Source organism: Rhincodon typus, chromosome 16, assembly GCF_021869965.1.
Source record: "Rhincodon typus isolate 14 chromosome 16, sRhiTyp1.1, whole genome shotgun sequence".
Classification (NCBI taxonomy): domain Eukaryota; kingdom Metazoa; phylum Chordata; class Chondrichthyes; order Orectolobiformes; family Rhincodontidae; genus Rhincodon; species Rhincodon typus.
In genome coordinates, this window is record NC_063347.1 from 322,432 (window position 1) to 341,746 (window position 19,315).

At 42.5% G+C, this 19,315-nt stretch overlaps 1 protein-coding gene across 2 annotated transcripts in view; it reads left to right on the forward strand.

The window, feature by feature from the left end:
• The window catches only part of qars1 (glutaminyl-tRNA synthetase 1), a 60,021-nt gene extending 43,655 nt beyond the window's left edge, over positions 1-16,366 (forward strand). For both annotated transcript variants that reach the window (XM_020513904.2, XM_048606279.1), the window contains 9 exons: positions 2,127-2,264; positions 3,320-3,407; positions 6,788-6,931; positions 7,517-7,621; positions 7,913-8,005; positions 8,726-8,853; positions 9,973-10,039; positions 13,667-13,792; positions 14,869-16,366. In XM_020513904.2, coding sequence (XP_020369493.1) covers positions 2,127-2,264; positions 3,320-3,407; positions 6,788-6,931; positions 7,517-7,621; positions 7,913-8,005; positions 8,726-8,853; positions 9,973-10,039; positions 13,667-13,792; positions 14,869-14,919 — 940 coding nt within the window. In that variant the 3' untranslated portion in view covers positions 14,920-16,366. The remainder of the gene's footprint in view (positions 1-2,126; positions 2,265-3,319; positions 3,408-6,787; positions 6,932-7,516; positions 7,622-7,912; positions 8,006-8,725; positions 8,854-9,972; positions 10,040-13,666; positions 13,793-14,868) is intronic.
• Positions 16,367-19,315: the final 2,949 nt, after the last annotated feature.

Below are 19,315 nucleotides of genomic sequence, written 5' to 3' on the forward strand. Positions count from 1 at the left end.
TTTGCGACTCCTCAGATACTGAAGTAGTCCATGTCAGCCCAAACCTAGATATTCTCCAGATCTTGTTTCATTGAACAATGGAGGTGTAGTGGACAGCAAAGGAGGTTACCTCAAAGTACAATGGGATCTTGATCAGATGGGCCAATGGGCCACGGAGTGGCAGGTGAAGTTTAATTTAGATAGGTGTAAGGTGCTGCATTTTGGAAAGGCAAATCAGGGCAGGACTTATACACTTAATGGTAAGGTCCTAGGGAGAGTGGCTGAACAAAGAGACCTTGGAGTGCAAGTTCCTAGTTCCCTGAAAGTGGAGTTGCAGGTAAATAGGATAATGAAGAAAATGTTTCGTACGCTTGCTTTTATTGGTCAGTGCACGAGGATTGGACAGTGCGTTACATGTGTGGGAGGTCTTGTTGCAGCTGTACAGGACATTGGTTCGGCCACTTTTGGAGTATTGTGTGCAATTCTGGCCTCTCTCCTATTGGAAGGATGTTGTGAAACTAGAAAAGGTTCAGGAAAGATTTACAAGGATGTTGCCGGGGTAGAAGGGTTTGAGCTATAGGGAGAGGTTGAATAGGCTTGGGCTATTTTCCCTGGTGCACCAGAGGCTGAGGGGTGACTTAATAGAGGCTTACAAAATCATGAGGGAAATGGATAGGGTAACTAGGCAAGTTCTTTTCCCTGGGGTGAGGGAGTCCAAAACTAAAGGACACAGGTTTAAAGTGAGAGGCGAGAGATACAAAAGAGACCTAAGGGGCAACTTTTTAACGCAGAGGGTGGTGTTGTGTGGAATGAGCTGCCAGGGCAAATGGTGGAGGTTTGTAGATTACAACATTTAAAAGTCATCTGGATGGGTATATGTATAGGAAGGGTTTAGAGGGATATGGGCCAATGCTGGCAAATGGGACGAGATTTATTTTGGATATCTGGTCGGCATGGATGAGTTTAACCGAAGGGTCTGTTTCTGTGCTGTACATCTCAATGACTCTAAGTGCCAAGTAAGTGCGCACCAAACAAATGCCAGGCAATGATCATCTCCAATAAGAGACAATCTAACCACTGCCCTTGACATTCAATGGTGTTGCCATCACTGAATCCCCCTCTATCAACATTCTTGGGGTTACTATTGACCAGCAACTCAACTGGACTTGCCATATAAACACAGTGGCTACAAGAGCAAGTCATAGGCAAGGAATACTGTGGCAAGTAACTCCCCTTCTGACTCCCCAGAGCCTGTCCATCACCTACAAGGCACAATTGAACAGTGTGATGGAATATTCCTTACTTTCCTGGTTGGGTGCTGCTCCCACAACACTCAAGAAGCTTGACACCATCCAGGGCAAAGCAGCCCGCTTGATTAGCACGACATCCACAAGCATCCCCTCCCTCCACAATTGCACTCAGTAGCAGCAGTGTGTACTATCTATAAGATGCACTGCAGAAATTCACCAAAGATCCTCAGACAGCACCTTCCAAACCCACGCCACTTCCATCTAGAAGGACAATGGCAGAAGATATATAGGAACACCATTCCCTGCAAGTTTCCCTCCAAGCCACTCACCATCCTGATTTGGAAATATATAGCTGTTCTTTCACTGTCACTAGGTCAAAATTCTGGAATTCCCTCCTTAACAGCATTGTGGGTCAACCCATAGCATGTGGACTGCAGCGGTTTGAGAAGGCAGATCATCCCCACCTTCTCAAGGGCAAATAAGGACAGGTAGTAAATGCTGGCCAGCCAGCAATGCTCACATCCCATGAGTAAATTTTTAAAAAAATGTCACATGCTCAGACAGCTTGGATGCTGAGTCATTGTACAATTTAATCCTCTATAATGAATGTCCGTGGTTTTTCGACAGGATCAGTGAATCAGACAACATCTCATTCCTTGCAAACAAGGAAAAGTTGTTTGTCGAGGACGAGATTTTTAAAGTGGTTCAGAAAGGATATTTTTTAAGTAACATTTGGTGTTGTATTCAAAATTGTCTGATCAGGATAGCATTGGTTTGATGCCCTCTCAGTTCTGAATTAGCTGATCCCCAGTACAGTGAAATGATATCCTAATAGGGAGGGGAAAACATGTGGGAGACTGTATGAGGTGTTAACTTTACCCAATGTGCTCTCTGCAGACGGTCCTCCTACTACTGGCTGTGTAATGCTCTGGACCTTTACTGCCCTGTGCAGTGGGAATATGGACGGCTGAATCTACACTATACAGTGGTATCAAAGAGAAAGATTATCAAGCTGGTAGAGACTGGCATCGTAAGGTAACAGATTGTATTTATACTATTTGATTATTTGTGGTTGAGAATGTAACTCAGAAACATTGTATTGGGCAATGGCTGCAATTAAAGCCCTGGGGAAAGGTGCTTTTTCCTATCATGTGGGCATCGCTGGCTGGGCCAGCATTTATTGTCCATTCCTAATTGCTCGGAGGCTAGTTAAGAATCAACCACATTGCTGTGGGTCTGGAATCATAGGTGGGCCAGACTGGGTAAGGACAACAAATTTCCTTCCCTAAGTGACATTAGTGAATCGCACGTTTTTTTTTCCAACAATTGGATCCCTGGGTTAATCATCTAGTGATAATATAATTTCAATGACTATGGATTTAAGTCACAGGTAAGGGTGTGGTAACATAGTGGTAATATGGTAACAATGAGCATTGTGATGAAACGGGTGCCGTGGTAAGATTATAAGAACTCTGCATTAATGTGACATGAGTTTAAATCCCAAGACATCACTGAGAAGCTCCTCTGGTTAGTGTCTAAGTTCCAACCATCTTGACAGAGTCAGAAGTGATATTTATGCAGCAATAACCTACTTACCAATGCTCAGTTTGGGATTTGCCAAGGCTTTCTCCTGACCTCTTTACATACTTCCCGAACAACTGAGAATCCTTGAATACTGTTGAAGAAGGATGCATTTTGTTTAAGCAGTTTGCTTTGCATTCATCAGGGCAATTCACAAAAAATTATACTGCATGTTGTTTTCCTTTGGTAATTCTCACATTGTCTTGATAAGTGTAAACTGAAAAATTCAATAAAATGTCTTTTTTTTTCAGCAACACTTAGTAGCAAATGACAATTTGAGTGTTGCTTGCGTACCCATACCACATGGACCAGAAGCAATTTCATGGGCAATTGGGACTGGACAATAAATTTAGGCCTAGTCAGTGACTCCCATCCTGTAAACAAACCAAAAACTCATCAAGTAAAGGAGGGGCTTTAAGGACTGCTGCCTGTACAGCCGTTCCGGTCAGTTGGTACCTTGTCCTCTTTGTTTTCTAGGTTTCTCTGATGTTGTTTCTTGTCTCCTGTAGGGACTGGGACGATCCCCGTTTGTTTACACTGACTGCCCTTCGTAGGAGAGGCTTCCCTCCAGAGGCAATCAACAACTTCTGTGCCAAGGTGAGATGTTTGATGTCATTAAATACCTGACCTGCTTACCCATTTACAACAAGTTACAGCAGCTGTTTTAATTCACTGGAGGCTGCATATGATTGAGAAACTCCGGCTGCTGCCAGGCACAATTTGGAACTGACGTAGTCTGTAACAGTGCTGGGATCTGTTAATTTTGCCTTGGGATATTCTTCTAAATACTTTCTCATCCCCCGATGAAGGTGGTTGACCTGTAGAAAGATAGGAAATAGGAGCAGGAGTAGGTCATTGATTTGTTGAGCCATTTAATACGATCAGGGTCGATCATCTTTCTTAATGGTACATTCCTGTATAATTTCTTTCCTAAATTTATTCAGTATCTCACCTCCACAGCTTTCTGTTGTAGAGAATTTAACAGATTCAGCACCCTCTAAATAAAGAGACTGTTCCTTATCTCAGGCCTATCATGTGTCCTGAGACTGTGACCCCTTGTTTTGGTTTCCCAGACACAGCAAACACCATTCCTGCATCCAGTCTGTCCAGCCCTATCAAAATATGGTACGTTTCAATGAGATCATTCTTCTGAGCCCCAGGGAATACAAATCCATTTGACCATTGTAAGACAAACCTGCAATCACAGGAATCAATCCGGTGAGGCTTTGCTGCACTCCCTCTATGACAAATATATCTTTTCTTGGGTAAAAAGACCAAAACCGCGCACAGTACTCTAGGTGTAATCTCACCAAGGCCCTGCACAGCTACAACAAGACATTCTTGCTCCTGTCCTCAAATTCTATTGCAATGAAGGCAATTCTGCTTACTGAATTCTTGCTTTCAATGAGTGGTGTACAAGGATACCCATGACCCTTTGTACATCAACATTTCCCAATTTATCACCGTTTAAGTAATACTTTGCCATTCTGTTTTTTTCCTACCAAAGTGGGCAGTTCACATTTGGTAAAGTTGTACTGCATCTGCCATGTGTTTTCCCACTCCTTCAATTTGTCTGAAATCACCTTGAAGGCTCTCTACATCCTCCTCACCACTCTCAATTGAGTCCAGTATTGTGCCATCAGCAAACTTGGAAATGTTACATGTGATTCCCTCATCCAAATCATTGATATATATTGTGAATAGCTGGGGTTCGGGTAATGATCCCTGAAGTACCCCACTAGCTGCTGCTTTCTCCTCTGAAAATGACCCATTTATTTCTACTCTTTCTTTCCTGTCTGCTAAGGAAATTTCAATCTATGCCAATGTATTACCAGTAATCACATGAGATTTGATTTTACACAGTAACCAATGTGGGACGCTACCAAACACTTTCTGAGAATCTAAATATACTTCTTTCACTGATTTGCCTGCATTTATTCTCCTAGTTATGACCTCAAAAAAAGCTCTTGTAGGTTTATCACAGTCATAAATCCTGTTGACTTTGTCTGACCCTGTTTGTAACTTCTAAATGTACTTTTATCGCACCCTTTTTAATGGATTCCAGCATTTTCCCTACTCCCGATGTTTGGCTAACTTGTCTGTAAGTCTGTTTACTTTCTCCCTCCTTTTTTAAACTGTGGGGTTATATTTCTATCCTCCAATCTACTGAGACTGTTCCACAATTTACAAGACTGGGGCTATTTTCCCTGGAGTGTCAGAGGCTGAGGCGTGACCTTAGAGGTTTATAAAATAGGGTAGGGTAAACAGACAAGGTCTTTTCCCCCAGGGTGGGGGAATCCAAAACTAGAGTGTATAGGTTTACGGTGAGAGGGAAAAGATTTGAAAGGAACCTAAGGGGCAATTTTTTCACACAGGGTGGTACATGTATGGAATGAGCTGCCAGAGGAAGTGGTGGAGGCTGGTACAGTTACAACACTTAAAAGGCATCTGGATGGTTATATGAATCGGAAGGGTTTAGAGGGATGTGTGCCAAATGCTGGCAAATGGGACTAGATTTATTTAAGATATCTGGTGGCATGCACGAGTTGGACCAACGGATCTGTTTCCGTGCTGTATATCTCTATGACTATGGCTGTAAATGCATTGACTGTTTCTCCTTTAGTACCCTGGGTGGGGATTTAGCAGCTTTCAGTTCCATTAATTTCTCGATTCATTTTTTGTTTAATAATACCATTTTTCTCTAATACTTCCTTCCCTAATAGACACTTGCCTCCCTAACATTCTTGGAAAATTGTTTTTGTTGTCCTCTGTAAAAACAAAACTAAGTTATTTGTTTAATTGCTGTGCTATGTCCTTGTTCTACATTACCAATTCTGCTGTTTTAGACTGTAAGGACCCTACACATGTCTTCACTAATCTTTTTCTTTTTACATACTTGCAGAAGCTCTTACAGTCTGCTTTTTATTACCTTGGAAGTTAAATCTCATTCTTTTTCTCCCTTCTTAATCAATCTCTGGGTCCTCCTTTGCTGAATTCCAAATCCTCAGACTTGCTACTTTGCTAGCAACTTTTATATTACTGCTCTTTGGATCTAATACTATCCCTAATTTGTTTTGTTAGGCATAGTTAGCCACTTTTCTTCAGGGTGCTTTTGCCCAAAATGAATGTAGAACTAATGCAATGCATTCATTCATGAAGTATTAGTCATTGCCTATCCACTATCCACTTTTATCTATTGCAACAATTTCCCACCACATACTTTCGTAGTTTCTTTTGTTTAGATTTAGCACCCAACTTTGATTGGATTACTTCAGTTTCTTTCCCAATGAAGCATTCTATTGTGTTACGGTCATTTTTCCCAAAAGGACCACTCACAACAAAATTATTAATGAATCCTTTCTCATTACACAGAACCAATCTAGGATTGCTTGCCCCTGAGTTGGTTCCTCATCAGTTTGGCTAAAAGTCCACACTTCAGGAATTCATCCGCCACTACTATTGTAAAAATATAGTTTGCCCTGTCTATATGTGAATTAAAGTCATGCACGATTATTGTACACTCTTGCTGCATGCATCTCATATTTCCTACTTAATGCCAGGCCTGGTTTAGCTCAGTTGGCTGAATGATTGGTTTGCGAGGCAGTGCAATGCCAGTAGTCTGAGTTCAATCCCCACACCAGCTGAGGTTACAGTGAAGGATCCTCCCCCCACGTGAGATATGGTGACCCTGAGGTTAAATCACAACCAGTCGTCCCTCTGTAATGAGAGAACAGTCCTATGGTCTGGTGAGGCTGGTGACTTGACTAAGGTTTGGAGAACTGTAGAGAACCTACACTAATATATTCTACCTCTTGTTGCTTCTTAACTTCACCCAGATTGATTACATTTCTGTGGAATAAAAGCATACAAGCAAGTTATGAGGGATGCCAGCAATCTGCAATAAAACGGAAAGTGCTGGAGAAACTCAGCTGCTATGGTGCATCAGTTGATGGTTATGTTCTCTCTTTCTCCTACAGGTTGGGGTAACAGTTGCCCAGACAACAATGGAGCCTCATCTGCTGGAGTCATGTGTACGAGATGTTCTCAATGAGACAGCACCTCGGGCAATGGCTGTTCTTGAGCCACTGAAAGTGATTATTACAAACTTCCCATCCGACCAGGTAATATTTCCATGTTACGTTGTTGGGCAGTATGCTTCTGTCCTCTGTACGTATTGCACTTAAAGTACAGACGCCTTCACACCCCTCCCCAGTAAAAAAAAAAAAAGGGCATTCAGTGGTGCATTTTCAGGTTAGCATGATTTGTAAATAATGTAGCAGAGTAGTGCTGCCTCCATGTTTTAGCATAGTTACTGAGCATGCAGCAAGAACCACATTGCAAGTGCACACTGTGTGATGTTTTTCAAGCACTGCTACTTTGCTCCCTGATACCCCTGACCCGTCCATCCCCATGTGCCAAACTCCTTAATGTCTCTCCACGTAGCCAATCTCACTTTCTTCCCTAACTGCTAGCCACCCAAGCCCCTCGTTCCCTTCCTTCCAAGACCCTGAGGGAGGATCTGGAATTGGCATTGCATATGCCTGTCTGTACCCAGCCTTGACCACTGTACACAGTGTTTGTGTGCCTGTCTGCGTGTGTGCATATTGTCTGGAGCAGTAGGTTTGTGTACGTATGCTTCTTCAGGGCAGCAACTATGTGTGAATATTGTGCTACTATGATACTATATCTTTTTTTTTTGTCCTCAGCCACTGGAAATCTCTGTTCCAAACTTTCCAGCAGATGAAAGTAAGGGATTTCACACGGTGCCGATCACGTCCACCATCTACATCGAGCAGTCTGATTTCCGGGAGGTAAGACACTGAACTTACTGTCTGTCTGTTTCTTGGTGCTTTGCTGTGTACTAACCCAGGCTCAGGATTCAGCAAGTGATCGTGACTCAGAGTCAGCTTGGGCTTGCTACGCACTGCCTGGTCAGGCTGCAAGTCTTCATCATCTGTACAGCAACAGTGAGTGCTCCATGTGACCACCCATTCCTTCTGATAACACATCACAACCGTAGTCCATGGGCTGAGAGTCCTGTTCCTCATAGTTGGTGTTTTCTGTATGCCACTGATATTGGTCTACATTTGCTTTGTGTGCAGGTGACTGAGAAGGGTTATAAGCGACTGACCCCTCAGCAATCAGTTGGACTGCGACATGCTGGCTTCGTCATCTCAGTGCAGAGAGTTATCAAGGTAAGTGTTTGTCACCAGTGAATGCAGCTAAGGCTAGGGACAGAAATCACCAGCCCTTAACCATCTCGCTCTCTCTCCATCTGCTGCCCCAAACCTTGCCTATATAGAGCCTCACCCCAAAATTCTCTTGGTTCCTTCCACCCCCAGCCCCCAAACCATCTTTAGGTGCCCAGGATTTGGAAACAGACTTAAGAACAGTAGTCATTGGCTGGGTAACCTGTCAGTTTGAATTATCTGCTTTGGACACTGACCAGTCCAATTGACAGACCACTCAGCTGATGGGCTTGGGTCTTGGTGATAGACACTGTCTGCACGTCGTTTCCCCAGGCCCTGGAAGCAACAAGCAGTGTGGGAAGTACAGTTTCCCAATCAGAACCTAAAGATCCTTCTGCAATCTGTTCCTGCCGGTTTGTAAGCTCCCATGTAGCAGTCTGCTCTCTCCTCAATGGGCTGTGGTTTTCAGCTGTGTTTATGCTGTATCATCCACAGGCTTCAAAACTGACTCCCCTTGGCATGCACTGTCTGTTGTTTGGGAGAACAATACTGTGATGTTTGGAGGTTGGCTGGTCCTCAGGTTGGTTATATATTACAGAAAGCAGATAGTCTAACTTGTAGAGTGAAAACTGTTAAACAAGAGTCATAAGTCCTCTGGGAAGACTTAAACTAGTGGGATCCAATCAACAGGAAATATTTCAATTGGTTGTATTTTGCACCTTACAGAATAAGAATGGGAAAGTGGTCGAGTTGGAGGCAACTAGCGTGAAATCGGAGACAGCTGAGAAACCAAAGGCCTTTATTCACTGGGTGTCGAGTCCTCTAATCTGTGAACTACGACTTTATGAGAGACTGTAAGTTGTATCTGAGGGAGTGTAAATTGTACACAATTTCTCTTGCATCTGACTCCATTGGGTCTCCTTTGAGTTTAATTCGGAAGCTTTTAACAAAAATTTTTATAAAAGGTGTTTGTTCTAGCTTCTGAGCTAATGTTCACTTTACCTGTTGTAAAATCCCACAACATAAACAACCTTCCGTTAATGCTTTAGGACACCTGCAGTCAGCTGCTCTCTGATGTGCACTGGTTCAAAATCATGGTTCTGAAAAGTCTAACCTAATTTATTGTTAAACACCTTGATAAGAAAATACAAAAGCACTAGTTTGAAATACAAACTCTTTTAAAAGATATGATTTTAATATATATAAATCGCACACCTTTCACCACAACACCTGAGGGAATACAAGTCTATGTGTCCATCCTTGTAATTTAATCATATTATCCCCAGTATACTTTGATCTACAGTGTTAAAATTGGAGAACCTGGGGCTTTTCTCCTTGGAGCGAGGGAGATTAGATAGCGGTGTACAAGATTGAGAGATTTAGATAAGATAGACAAAGAAATCTTATCCCCATTAACTGAAAGTACTAGGACTAGGGGGTTACAGAAGATTTTGGGTCAGATAAATAAGTTTCACCTTGCACACAACAAGAGGGTTTTCTTTCTTTAAAAAAAAAGAGAGAAATCAGCTGAGCAGCTTGGTTTGAGCAAACTTTCCCACAACTGAGCCAGATGAAGTAAAAACCTCTCCAAGCCAGTCCCTATTCAAAATAGGAACAAAAACAGAAGTTGCTGGTAAAACTCAGCAGGTCTGGCAGCAACTGTGAAGAAAAAATCAGAGTTAACCTTTCGGGTCCGGTGACCCTTCCTCAGAATGGGTCTGATGCAAAACAAGCAGTTAATGCCAGTCACATGATTTACACAAAGCGTTGTTAAATAAAATTCCAAAGTCCCTAGTTTCAACCATCTCTTTTAAAGGAATCATTCCAGGTCCATCCATAAAATTTGAAATAAATCAATTTTTCACAGTCTTCAAAAGCAATATTAAAATCAAAGTATCTTTATGATTATATGTTTGGGCTGTTGGCCGTTGTCTGACGTTGACATTTGATTCCTGTTTATTTTATATTTGCAGCTTCCTCCATAAATGTCCTGAGGACCCCAGTGAGGTACCCGGAGGCTTCCTGAGTGATATTAACCCAGTGAGTATCCAACAACTGATGCTTATCCAAGGTTACATTTTTCAGACTGGGACTTGTTAAACTTGCAAAGTGAGCAGCATAGGGTCCTTAAGAATGGTTTAGATTCAGGGTAAATGTTTAAATGTGGTAGATGGGTCTGCCTTGGAAAGGAACAGTTTGAAGATGCATTGCTATCTTCAGGTGGACTAGATCATTCCGTGCTGCGGAGGCTTGAGAATTAGAACATAGAACAGTACAGTACAGCACAGGAACAGGCCCTTCGATCCACCGTGTCTATGCTGACCATGATGCCATTCTAAACTAATCCCATCTGCCTGCACATGATCTATACCCCTATATTTCCTGCCTGTTCATGTGTGTGTCTAAATGCTTCTTAAACTTTGCTATTGTATCTCTTTCTACTACCACCTGGCAGTGTGTTCCAGGCACCTACCACCATCTATTGGTCAAAGACCTTTTTTATTCATTCATGGAATGTGGATGTAGTTGGCTGGGGCAGCATTTAATGCCCATCCAAAGTGCCCTTGAGAAACCAGGGGTGAGCTGTCACCTTGAGCTGCTGTAGGTAGACCCACCGTGCAAGTGCATCTTGTAGATAGTACACACTGCTGCTACTGAGTGTCAGTGGTCATGGAGGGAGTGGGTGTTTGTTGATGTAGTGCCAATCAAGCGGGCTGCTTTGTCCTGGACAGTGGCACACTTCTGTTGTTGGAGCTGCAGCCATTCAGGTGAGTGGGGAGTATTCCATCACACCCCTGACTTGTACCATGTAGATGCTGGACAAGCTTTGGGAGTCAAGAGGTGAGTTACTTGTAGGATTCCCAACCTCTGACTTGCTCTTGTAGCCAGTGTTTATATGGCGAGTTCAGTTGAGCTTCTGGTAAATGGCAACTCCCAGGATGTTGATAGTGGGAGAATTCGGTAATGATTGTGTCATTGAATGTCAAGGATTATGGTTAGATTCTCTCTTATTGGAGATGGTCACTAGTGTGGCACAAATGTCATTTGTCAGCTCAAACCTGGATATTGTATATGTCTTGCTGCATTCAGTATCTAAATCACGAATGGTGCTGAACATTGTGTAATCATCAGCAAACATTCCCACTTCTGACCTTCTGATGGAGGGAAGGGCATTGATGAAGCAGCTGAAGGAATTGGGTCTGGGACATGATCCTGAAGGTCTCCTGTAAAAATGTGTGGAGCTGAGATGTTTGACCTTGAAAAAAACAAGAATCTTTCTTTATGTCAGGTATGACACCAACCAGTGTAGAGATTTCCCCCTCATTCCCATTGACTCCAGTTCTGCTAATGCTGTAAACAGTACTGCTGCAGTGTTTCAAGGATACTGAAGAAGCTCATGACATTTTTTTGATGAAGTGACAGAGGGGATCAATGTGGTTGATGTGTACATAACTTCCAACAGGCGTATAATAAGTGTGCCACAGAACTAGCCTGCCAGCAAAGCTGAAGCCTATGGGATGGATATGAAGTCGGCTGAGTGACAGAAAAAAAGAGTAGTGATGGATGGTTGTTTTTTTTGATTGGTGGAGGGTTTACAAGTGGGATTGCCAGGGCTCTGATCTATATCAGTGACCTAGATTTGGGTTTATAGGACATTTTAGTGAAATGAATGAAGAGCGGCAATAAGAAATAAAGTATAGCAAACCCTTTATTAACAAGTACGTCTGGGACCAGGAATGTACCGGATGATCAAGAGGTCCACATAATCATTGTAAAAACACACACTAAGTAATAGAAACATAATGCAGGGCGTATACACACCATTGTTATACTTTATCTACAACATAAATAATTTAAATAGTAATGCAACTGTGACTTAAAACTTAACAGCAGACAATCTTCTCATTCTCACCCTCAACTGACTCTTGGACATTGCAGAGATTGCTATAATACAGTAAATTTTGTGGTACTTGAGGTACATAACTTTTGCTGATTTATCGAGAGTGCCAGTTCGTAAGGTGCTGATTAAAACAAAGTTTGCTGTATGTAAATTCTTGTTCGAAGTTGGGTAGAGCAATTGTGAAGTGGAAGGCAGGGAGCTAAAATGTGTGGTTCCTTTAAGAGATTTGTGTTTTGTCTGTACTTAGAAATTTAAAAAAAAGTATGTCTGTGAGCATCAGATGAAATTGCCAGTACAGAGAGCATCAAAAAGTGAAACAACTGCATCAAAAAAATGCCATACAGGTGGCAGGCAAAACAGCAGTCTTGTTTTGATGTTGTGAAAACGAGTTGGAATTTGGCCAATTAATTTAACCAAAGCACCTAGATACAGAAAATCAATTGAATTTAAATCTGAATGGTTTTGGGTTGTCAACACAATCCTATTATAAGAATTTGATTGTGTCAGTACAGGTAGATAAGATGAGGGCGTTTGGAAAGTCCGGGAGAGCCAACTGCTGTCTGAAAGAGGGAGCCATCCGCCACCTGCCAGAGTTAGCACCATTCAGCTCCCGGAGAAATCCCATCTAATTAATCAAAGGTACCACCATATTATAGCTCAAAGTCCTCACTGAAGAAATTATAGAGATAAAACATTCCTAACAGCAGAATTAATGGAAGAAAAGCATTTGTGAAGAGAGCGGAGACGGCAGAATATTCCAGAAGACAGTCAGTCCGAACTTGGAGAGATTAAATTATAATTTATTGTTTCTTATTAATTGGGTTTATGTTAGTGGGACTTGTCTTTATTTAAACAGTATTCCAGTAGAATTTAGACCAGTTAGGAAGTAGTTAGAAGTTTGGGGGGGGGATTGTTGGTTTGTTAGTAATTTTGTTAATTTGTTCATTGTTGGGTTAAATAAATAAATTGTTTCTTGTTACTTGTAACTTGTAAAGTGGAGATCAGGGATTTTCTTTCTTTTAACCAGTCTTCTAATAGATTATGAGGGAAAAGGCGAGCATCTCTGGGTGTTCAGGGGGTAATCATTAGAGGGGAACCCCAACTCCCGTCATAACCAATTGGGGCTTGTGTTTTAGTTTAACCTTCAGAGGGGTTTGGCCATTCCCCGTCACAACATTCTAAGAGCCATAGAAGCGGTGAGACTTGGGGATATGTATGAGCAAATTATTTTTTAGATGATAAGACAATTGTGAAATGGCTGAAGAAGATATGAGATCCAAGGCTTAGAGTCAAGTGCAAGGATATTTTGATAAACTTTTTCTTTTAATATAAAGCACTGGTACGGCTTCATGGAGTGCTATATCTGGGCACCATGTTTTTGGTTATGGTGTTTTTTTTTATTTGTTTATGAGGTGTGGGAATCGCAGGCAAGGTCAGCATTTACTGCCCATCCCTAATTGCACTGGACAAAGTTACAGTAAGCTGCCTTCTTAACCCATTGCAGCCTGACATCTGTCGAAACTCCCACTTGCTGTTACAGAGGGAGTTCCAGGATTACTTGATCATTATCATTTTGTTGTAGGTGGGAGTAACTGTGTGCAAAAACAGTATTTAATTGACTGTAAAGTGCATTGTGATGTCCCGAGGATGTGGGCAGAGCTGTAGAAGTCCAAAATACCTATTCCTGAATACTTTGAAAATGCTTCAGATATTTCTCTCAAATAAAAGTCTCAGAAAACCGCTCTGCCATTTCTCTCTTTCTCCAGAACTCCCTGAGGGTTATTGAAGATGCAATGCTGGATGTATCTGTAAAAAATGCCAAGGCATTCGACAAGTTTCAGTTTGAGCGTGTTGGCTATTTCTCTGTGGATCTGGACAGCACTGACCAGAAGGTTGGTGTAATGTTGTTTGTATTATCATCAAGCATGCTGCTCACCTATGGGGCTTCAATTGCACGATCTTGAGAAAGTGTCTTGTGAAAGCGTTAATGTATTTGCACCAGTGTCACCATTGGCCTCTCACAGTCATCTCCGCAAGCACATGTACCCATGTGACCTATGCATCCAGTCCAGGTGCCCTTTGGAGAAACTCCCCAATTTTCTATTTGTTTTATCAATTTGCGCGAGAACCTGGAAATGGGTTTATACTCATTTTAAATTCATTTCCTGTGTGTGTGTGTATCCTTTCCCCGAGCAGAATTGCTGTTTCCCACAAAGGATTAGTACAGTTGTAGCCAACCTTCCAAGGCTTGGCAAATGCTCTGAGTGTTTTCAAATTAATTTATGGGATGCGGACTTTGCTGGCTGGGCCAGTGTTTATTGTCCATCCATTACTGCCCTCAAGAAGGTGGTGGTGAGCTGCCTTTTTGAACCGCTGCAGTCCATGTGCTGTAGGTTGACCCACAATGCCCTTAGGTAGGAAATTCCAGAATTTTGATCCAGCAACAGTGAAGGAACAGCAATATATTTCCAGCCAATACATGGGAACTTGCACGGGGTGGCGTTCCCATGTATCAGCTGTCCTTAATAAAAACCGAAAGAACTGCGGATGCTGTAAAACAGGAACAAAAACGAAGTTGCTGGAAAAGCTCAGCAAGTCTGGCAGCATCTGTGAAGAAAAAATCAGAATTAACGTTCTGAGGAAGGGTCACTGGACCTGAAACGTTAATTCTGATTTTTTCTTCACAGATGCTGCCAGACCTGTTGAGCTTTTCCAGCAACTTTGTTTTTGCATCAGCAGTTCTTGACATTGTAGATGGGAGTGATCGTGGGTTTGGAAGGTGCTGTCTAAGGAGCTTTGGTGAATTTCTGCAGTGCATCTTGTAGATAGTACACACTGCTGCTACTGAGTGTTTGTGGTGAATGGAGAATGTTGAAGCTGGTATTCATGTTGCTGGTCATTTAGTTTCTTCTGCGTTGTCTGATTTTCTGTCTTGAGTTAACTTTTGTGAATATTCTTTCCTCTACAGTTGGTGTTTAATAGGACTGTGATGCTGAAGGAAGATCCTGGGAAGATCTGAAGTGCAATACATCCTTATGATACTTGCGTTCCATCCAGATGTTTCAATCTTATACCAAAAGACGTGGTGTTTCCCTGGCCTTGCTGCTACTGATGGGAGTAATGGAGAAACTCGCTTCTAGTTCCTTGCCCAAAAAAATACAAAAATCAAAGCTCAGCGTTCAAGTTGAAGCAGTGACAGATTTTCTGCTTTCAAATTATCCAAAATTTAATAAACTCAGGTAATCAGCCCCCTCCACTCCTGCCCCTGTCGCTGATGTTGCTGAACCCAGCAGATTTAGCTCTGGCTGTGATTGGAATGAAACACAGACAACAAGCTGCAGAAAAATGAACCAACTTAAATTGATTGGCTGTACGCTGAGGCTTTTATGGAAACTTATCAAAGATGTGGAGAAATGTAAAGGGACAGTGCTGGAAGTACACAGCGTGTCGGTTAGTCCTGAGATAGGTTCATTATCTTGTCGAGTGTTTGGAACATTTACTGATCTTTGACTGAGCTGATGTGTGATGTTCAGAACCTGTTCCATGCTCAGCTATAACTGAGAGCAGTCAGTATGTTTGTAGGATCACAGTGCAGTGTACTGTGGTGACCTCTGTCAGTGCCCCTAAGGAGCTCAGATAAGAAGGGTACAGTTTACAGTCAGTGACTGGAGTGGCAGCTACAGATATTGCCTGGTGCGTATTGTTTGGACACCTCAGGTATTTGAAATAGGTGTTGAGTCACACTTGTCCCAACATCTACGTTAAGTGTAAGCTGGAAGAGAGTGCCTTGCACTGTACCCCAGGATTGTTCCATTTATCTTTTAAACAAATGGTCTGATCCTCTTGCAGACAGAGAGCTGATGAACTCAATAAGAGCGAATGATTGAAGGTCATTATTTGAGCCCCTGTGATATGCAATGCTGGTGAGATGACACATCTGTTTCATTTGCAGTGGATTAGAGCACAGATTTGCCTCAGTGTCAGAGGTACAATTAATTCATGTAAACACTGTGCCTGCCACAGTTCACCCTTGTGGGTGACGTTCACCCTTATAACTACGGGCCATGCCTTAAAACTAGTTCACTGCTGTCTCAAAACTAAAATAATTATTCCCGTAAAACCCGAGTAATCAAACTCTTCCTCTCTCTTGATCCCTCTATTTCCCCCTCCCTCCCTTTGCTGTGGTGCCCTCACCTCTCCTCAGTTCCTTTGTTTCTCTGTCCTACCTTTCTCTCCCTCTGTCTTTGCACTCCCTGTCTCTCTATGTGCTCCCTCTCTGTCGGTGTGCTCATGTCCTCCTCCCAACACCACCCCCCCCTTCTCTCTCTCGCGCTCTCTCACCCTCTCTGCTCCCCCACCACCATCACCACTTACTGACACTGTTCAACTGCAAGGTATCAGAACAACAAGAGGATTCGTTTTGGGCTTTGTACAGGTTTACTGAAATAAAAAGGAATTTTATGGTGCCCTCTCTGTTCTAATGGTTGTGATAAAATCTGCTGTGAAGGGATATTTGGCTGGTACTCTGGCGCTGTGTTGGATTTTGTTCCTCTGTGCAATGCAATGTGGTAGATGCCACAGTGTCGGTTATGTTGGAGCTGCTGTTGTGCAAAAAGTAATGAAGATTGGAGCAAAGCAATAAATTCTGAAATTGCACAGCAAGTGGATTAGCTGGCCTGGGACTGAGGCCAAGAGGCTGCAGCATTTTCAATTTGATGGCTTTCCTCCAGGATACTGACATTGCCATGGATTCTGCTCCAACACTCCTGACTGATGTACACTGCTGTTCCTTCATCACTGCATCACTATCCTGGAATTTGCTCCCAATCCTTTCACCTCAGACTGCAGCAGAGTTCAAGAAGCCAACTGACTGGCATCATCATCTTACTAAGAATGACCAATAATGCAGACTTTGCCAGGGGCATTCATGTCCTGAGATTAAATTTTATATAACTCCATGCTGTTGGGTTCCTTTCCCAGCATTGCTCTACCTACTGTGATTTGATTACATTTTCCTTTGCATTGCAAATCTGACCTTCATATAGCACACAAGGCAACAGCCAAGAAAGAATCAAAGTGAGATTGAAGTGATAACCCCTAGCTGGACAGAAATATTTGCATCTTTAATGCAATCCCATGCCAAATAACTAACAGAAGTAGATATTTCTCGGGAGAGTGTGGCAGATAAGCCTTCGTTAATATAGTCAAGGAAGGCCCAAAATGGAACTGGGCCCCACTTAGAACTGGATGTGTGGACACTTGTGAGATCAGCCTGTATCACGGTGCCAAGGAAAAGCACTGAATTGAACATGTACTGATTCTAAACAAAATTAACTCTGGATCTTCCCCCATGGCTGACACCCGATCTCTTCTCCTTGGAGATAAATGGGAATGTATTAATCCTGCAGTCAGTATGCCCAGATGCACTCAATGTGCCGGAAAAGGCGAGAAAACCCAGTCCAATATAAATAGAAGATGATTTCGCAGTCACACAGGACATCTCCAGAAATGTTACTGAACAGATTCCTGGGTTCATCCTGTATGGACTAAAGCCACTGGATAGTAGATGGTCCCAGATGGGAGAAATAGTGATTCACAATCCTGGCCCAAAACAGCCCAACATTCCAGAATCACTGCCGAGCCCTAATCACCAGGCTCAAGGAGGAACTTTGAATATTTTTACCTATGACTGATTTGCAGGGCTATAAGGAAAGCTGGAGATTGGGACTAGCTGTGTTGCTACAGCAGAAAATCAGTGCAGACTTGATGGGCAGCATGGCCTGCTGTTGTGTAGCCAGTCTGAGATTCTGTGATTTAACATCACTATAAATCCAGTTCTGCACATTCCATCCTCACCTCAAACATTAAATACCAGGAGTTACTGAACTTCTTTTGACCCTTTACACCAGCTTCTGATTTTATTCTTGCTCTCATTACAACCACCTTTTTCAACCTTGAGAGTGCCAGTAGCTTCTCAGCTTCATTCATGTTTTTACTTTTCTCTACTTTCACATTTCTACAGCTGACCTGGCTAGTCTCCCACATTCCATCTTTTCCATGTATATCAGCTCGAAGTCATTCATAATTCTGCAACCCATGTCTTAACTCACAGTAAGATATGTTTAGCAATCGTTGACCTCTGCTGGCTCCCAGTCAAGCAATATCTTGATTTTAAAATTCTCATTGCTGTTTAAAGATTGGCATGGCCTCATCCCTTCCTATTTTCATAATCTGCTCTAGTCCCACTGCCCTTCAAGGTACCTGCATTCTTCTGATTCTGTCCTGATTTTAAACATTCTGGCATTGACATGTGCTTCTTCAACTGCTTGGGGCTCAAGCTCTGGAATTCCTTCCCTAATTCCCTCTGCAGTACTATCCTTTAATGTTCTTGTTAAAATCCATCTGTTTGACCAAACTTTTTGTCATCTGACCTAATATCTCCTCATTTAGCTCAGTATCACACTTGAACTCCCAGTGGAACTCCTTGCGATTTGTTATATTTAAAGGCTCCATCGAAATACAAGTTGTTCTTTGACAACAAGTTCCAGTACTTGTAACTGTCTGCAGTGCAATCTTCACCTTCTCATCCTCTGACTTCTCTGCCCCACACCCCTCTTGTCATCCAGCTCTATGGGAATTGTCCTCCCACCAATCCATTCTTGCTTTTCTAGCAATGGTTTTCTCTTCACTCATATTGTCATCTACAGATCTCCTAAGAATCTCTTCCCTTAGTATTTGAGCCACTGTAGTTTTGACCCCACATTTCTTTATCTTCATGCCTACCTCCAGTTCCTTTAGTTATGAGATTCATATAAAACTCTAACCTCATAGAGGTTGGATAGAGAACTGGTTGGGCAACAGGAGACAGAGTTGTAGTGAAAGGGAGTTTCTCAAAATGGAGAACTGTGACCAGTGGTGTTCCACAGGGATCCGTGTTGGGACCACTGTTGTTTGTGATATACATAAATGATCTGGAGGAAGATATAGATGGTCTGATTAGCAAGTTTGCAGATGACTCTAAGATTGGTGGAATAGCAGATAGTGAAGGGGACTGTCGGAGAATGCAGCAGAATATAGATAGATTGGAGAGTTGGGCGGAGAAATGGCAGATGGAGTTCAATCCAGGCAAACACGAGGTGATGCATTTTGGAAGATCAATTCAAGAGCGAACTATACGGTAAATGGAAAAGCCCTGGGAAAATTGATGCACAGAGAGCTCTGGGTGTTCAGGTCCATTGCACCCTGAAGGTGGCAACGCAGGTCGATAGAGTGGTCAAGAAGGCATACGGCATGCTTTTGTTCATCGGACGGGGTATTGAGTACAAGAGTTGGCAGGTCATGTTACAGTTGTATAGGACTTTGGTTCGACCACATTTGGAATACTGCGTACGGTTCTGGTCACCACATTACCAAAA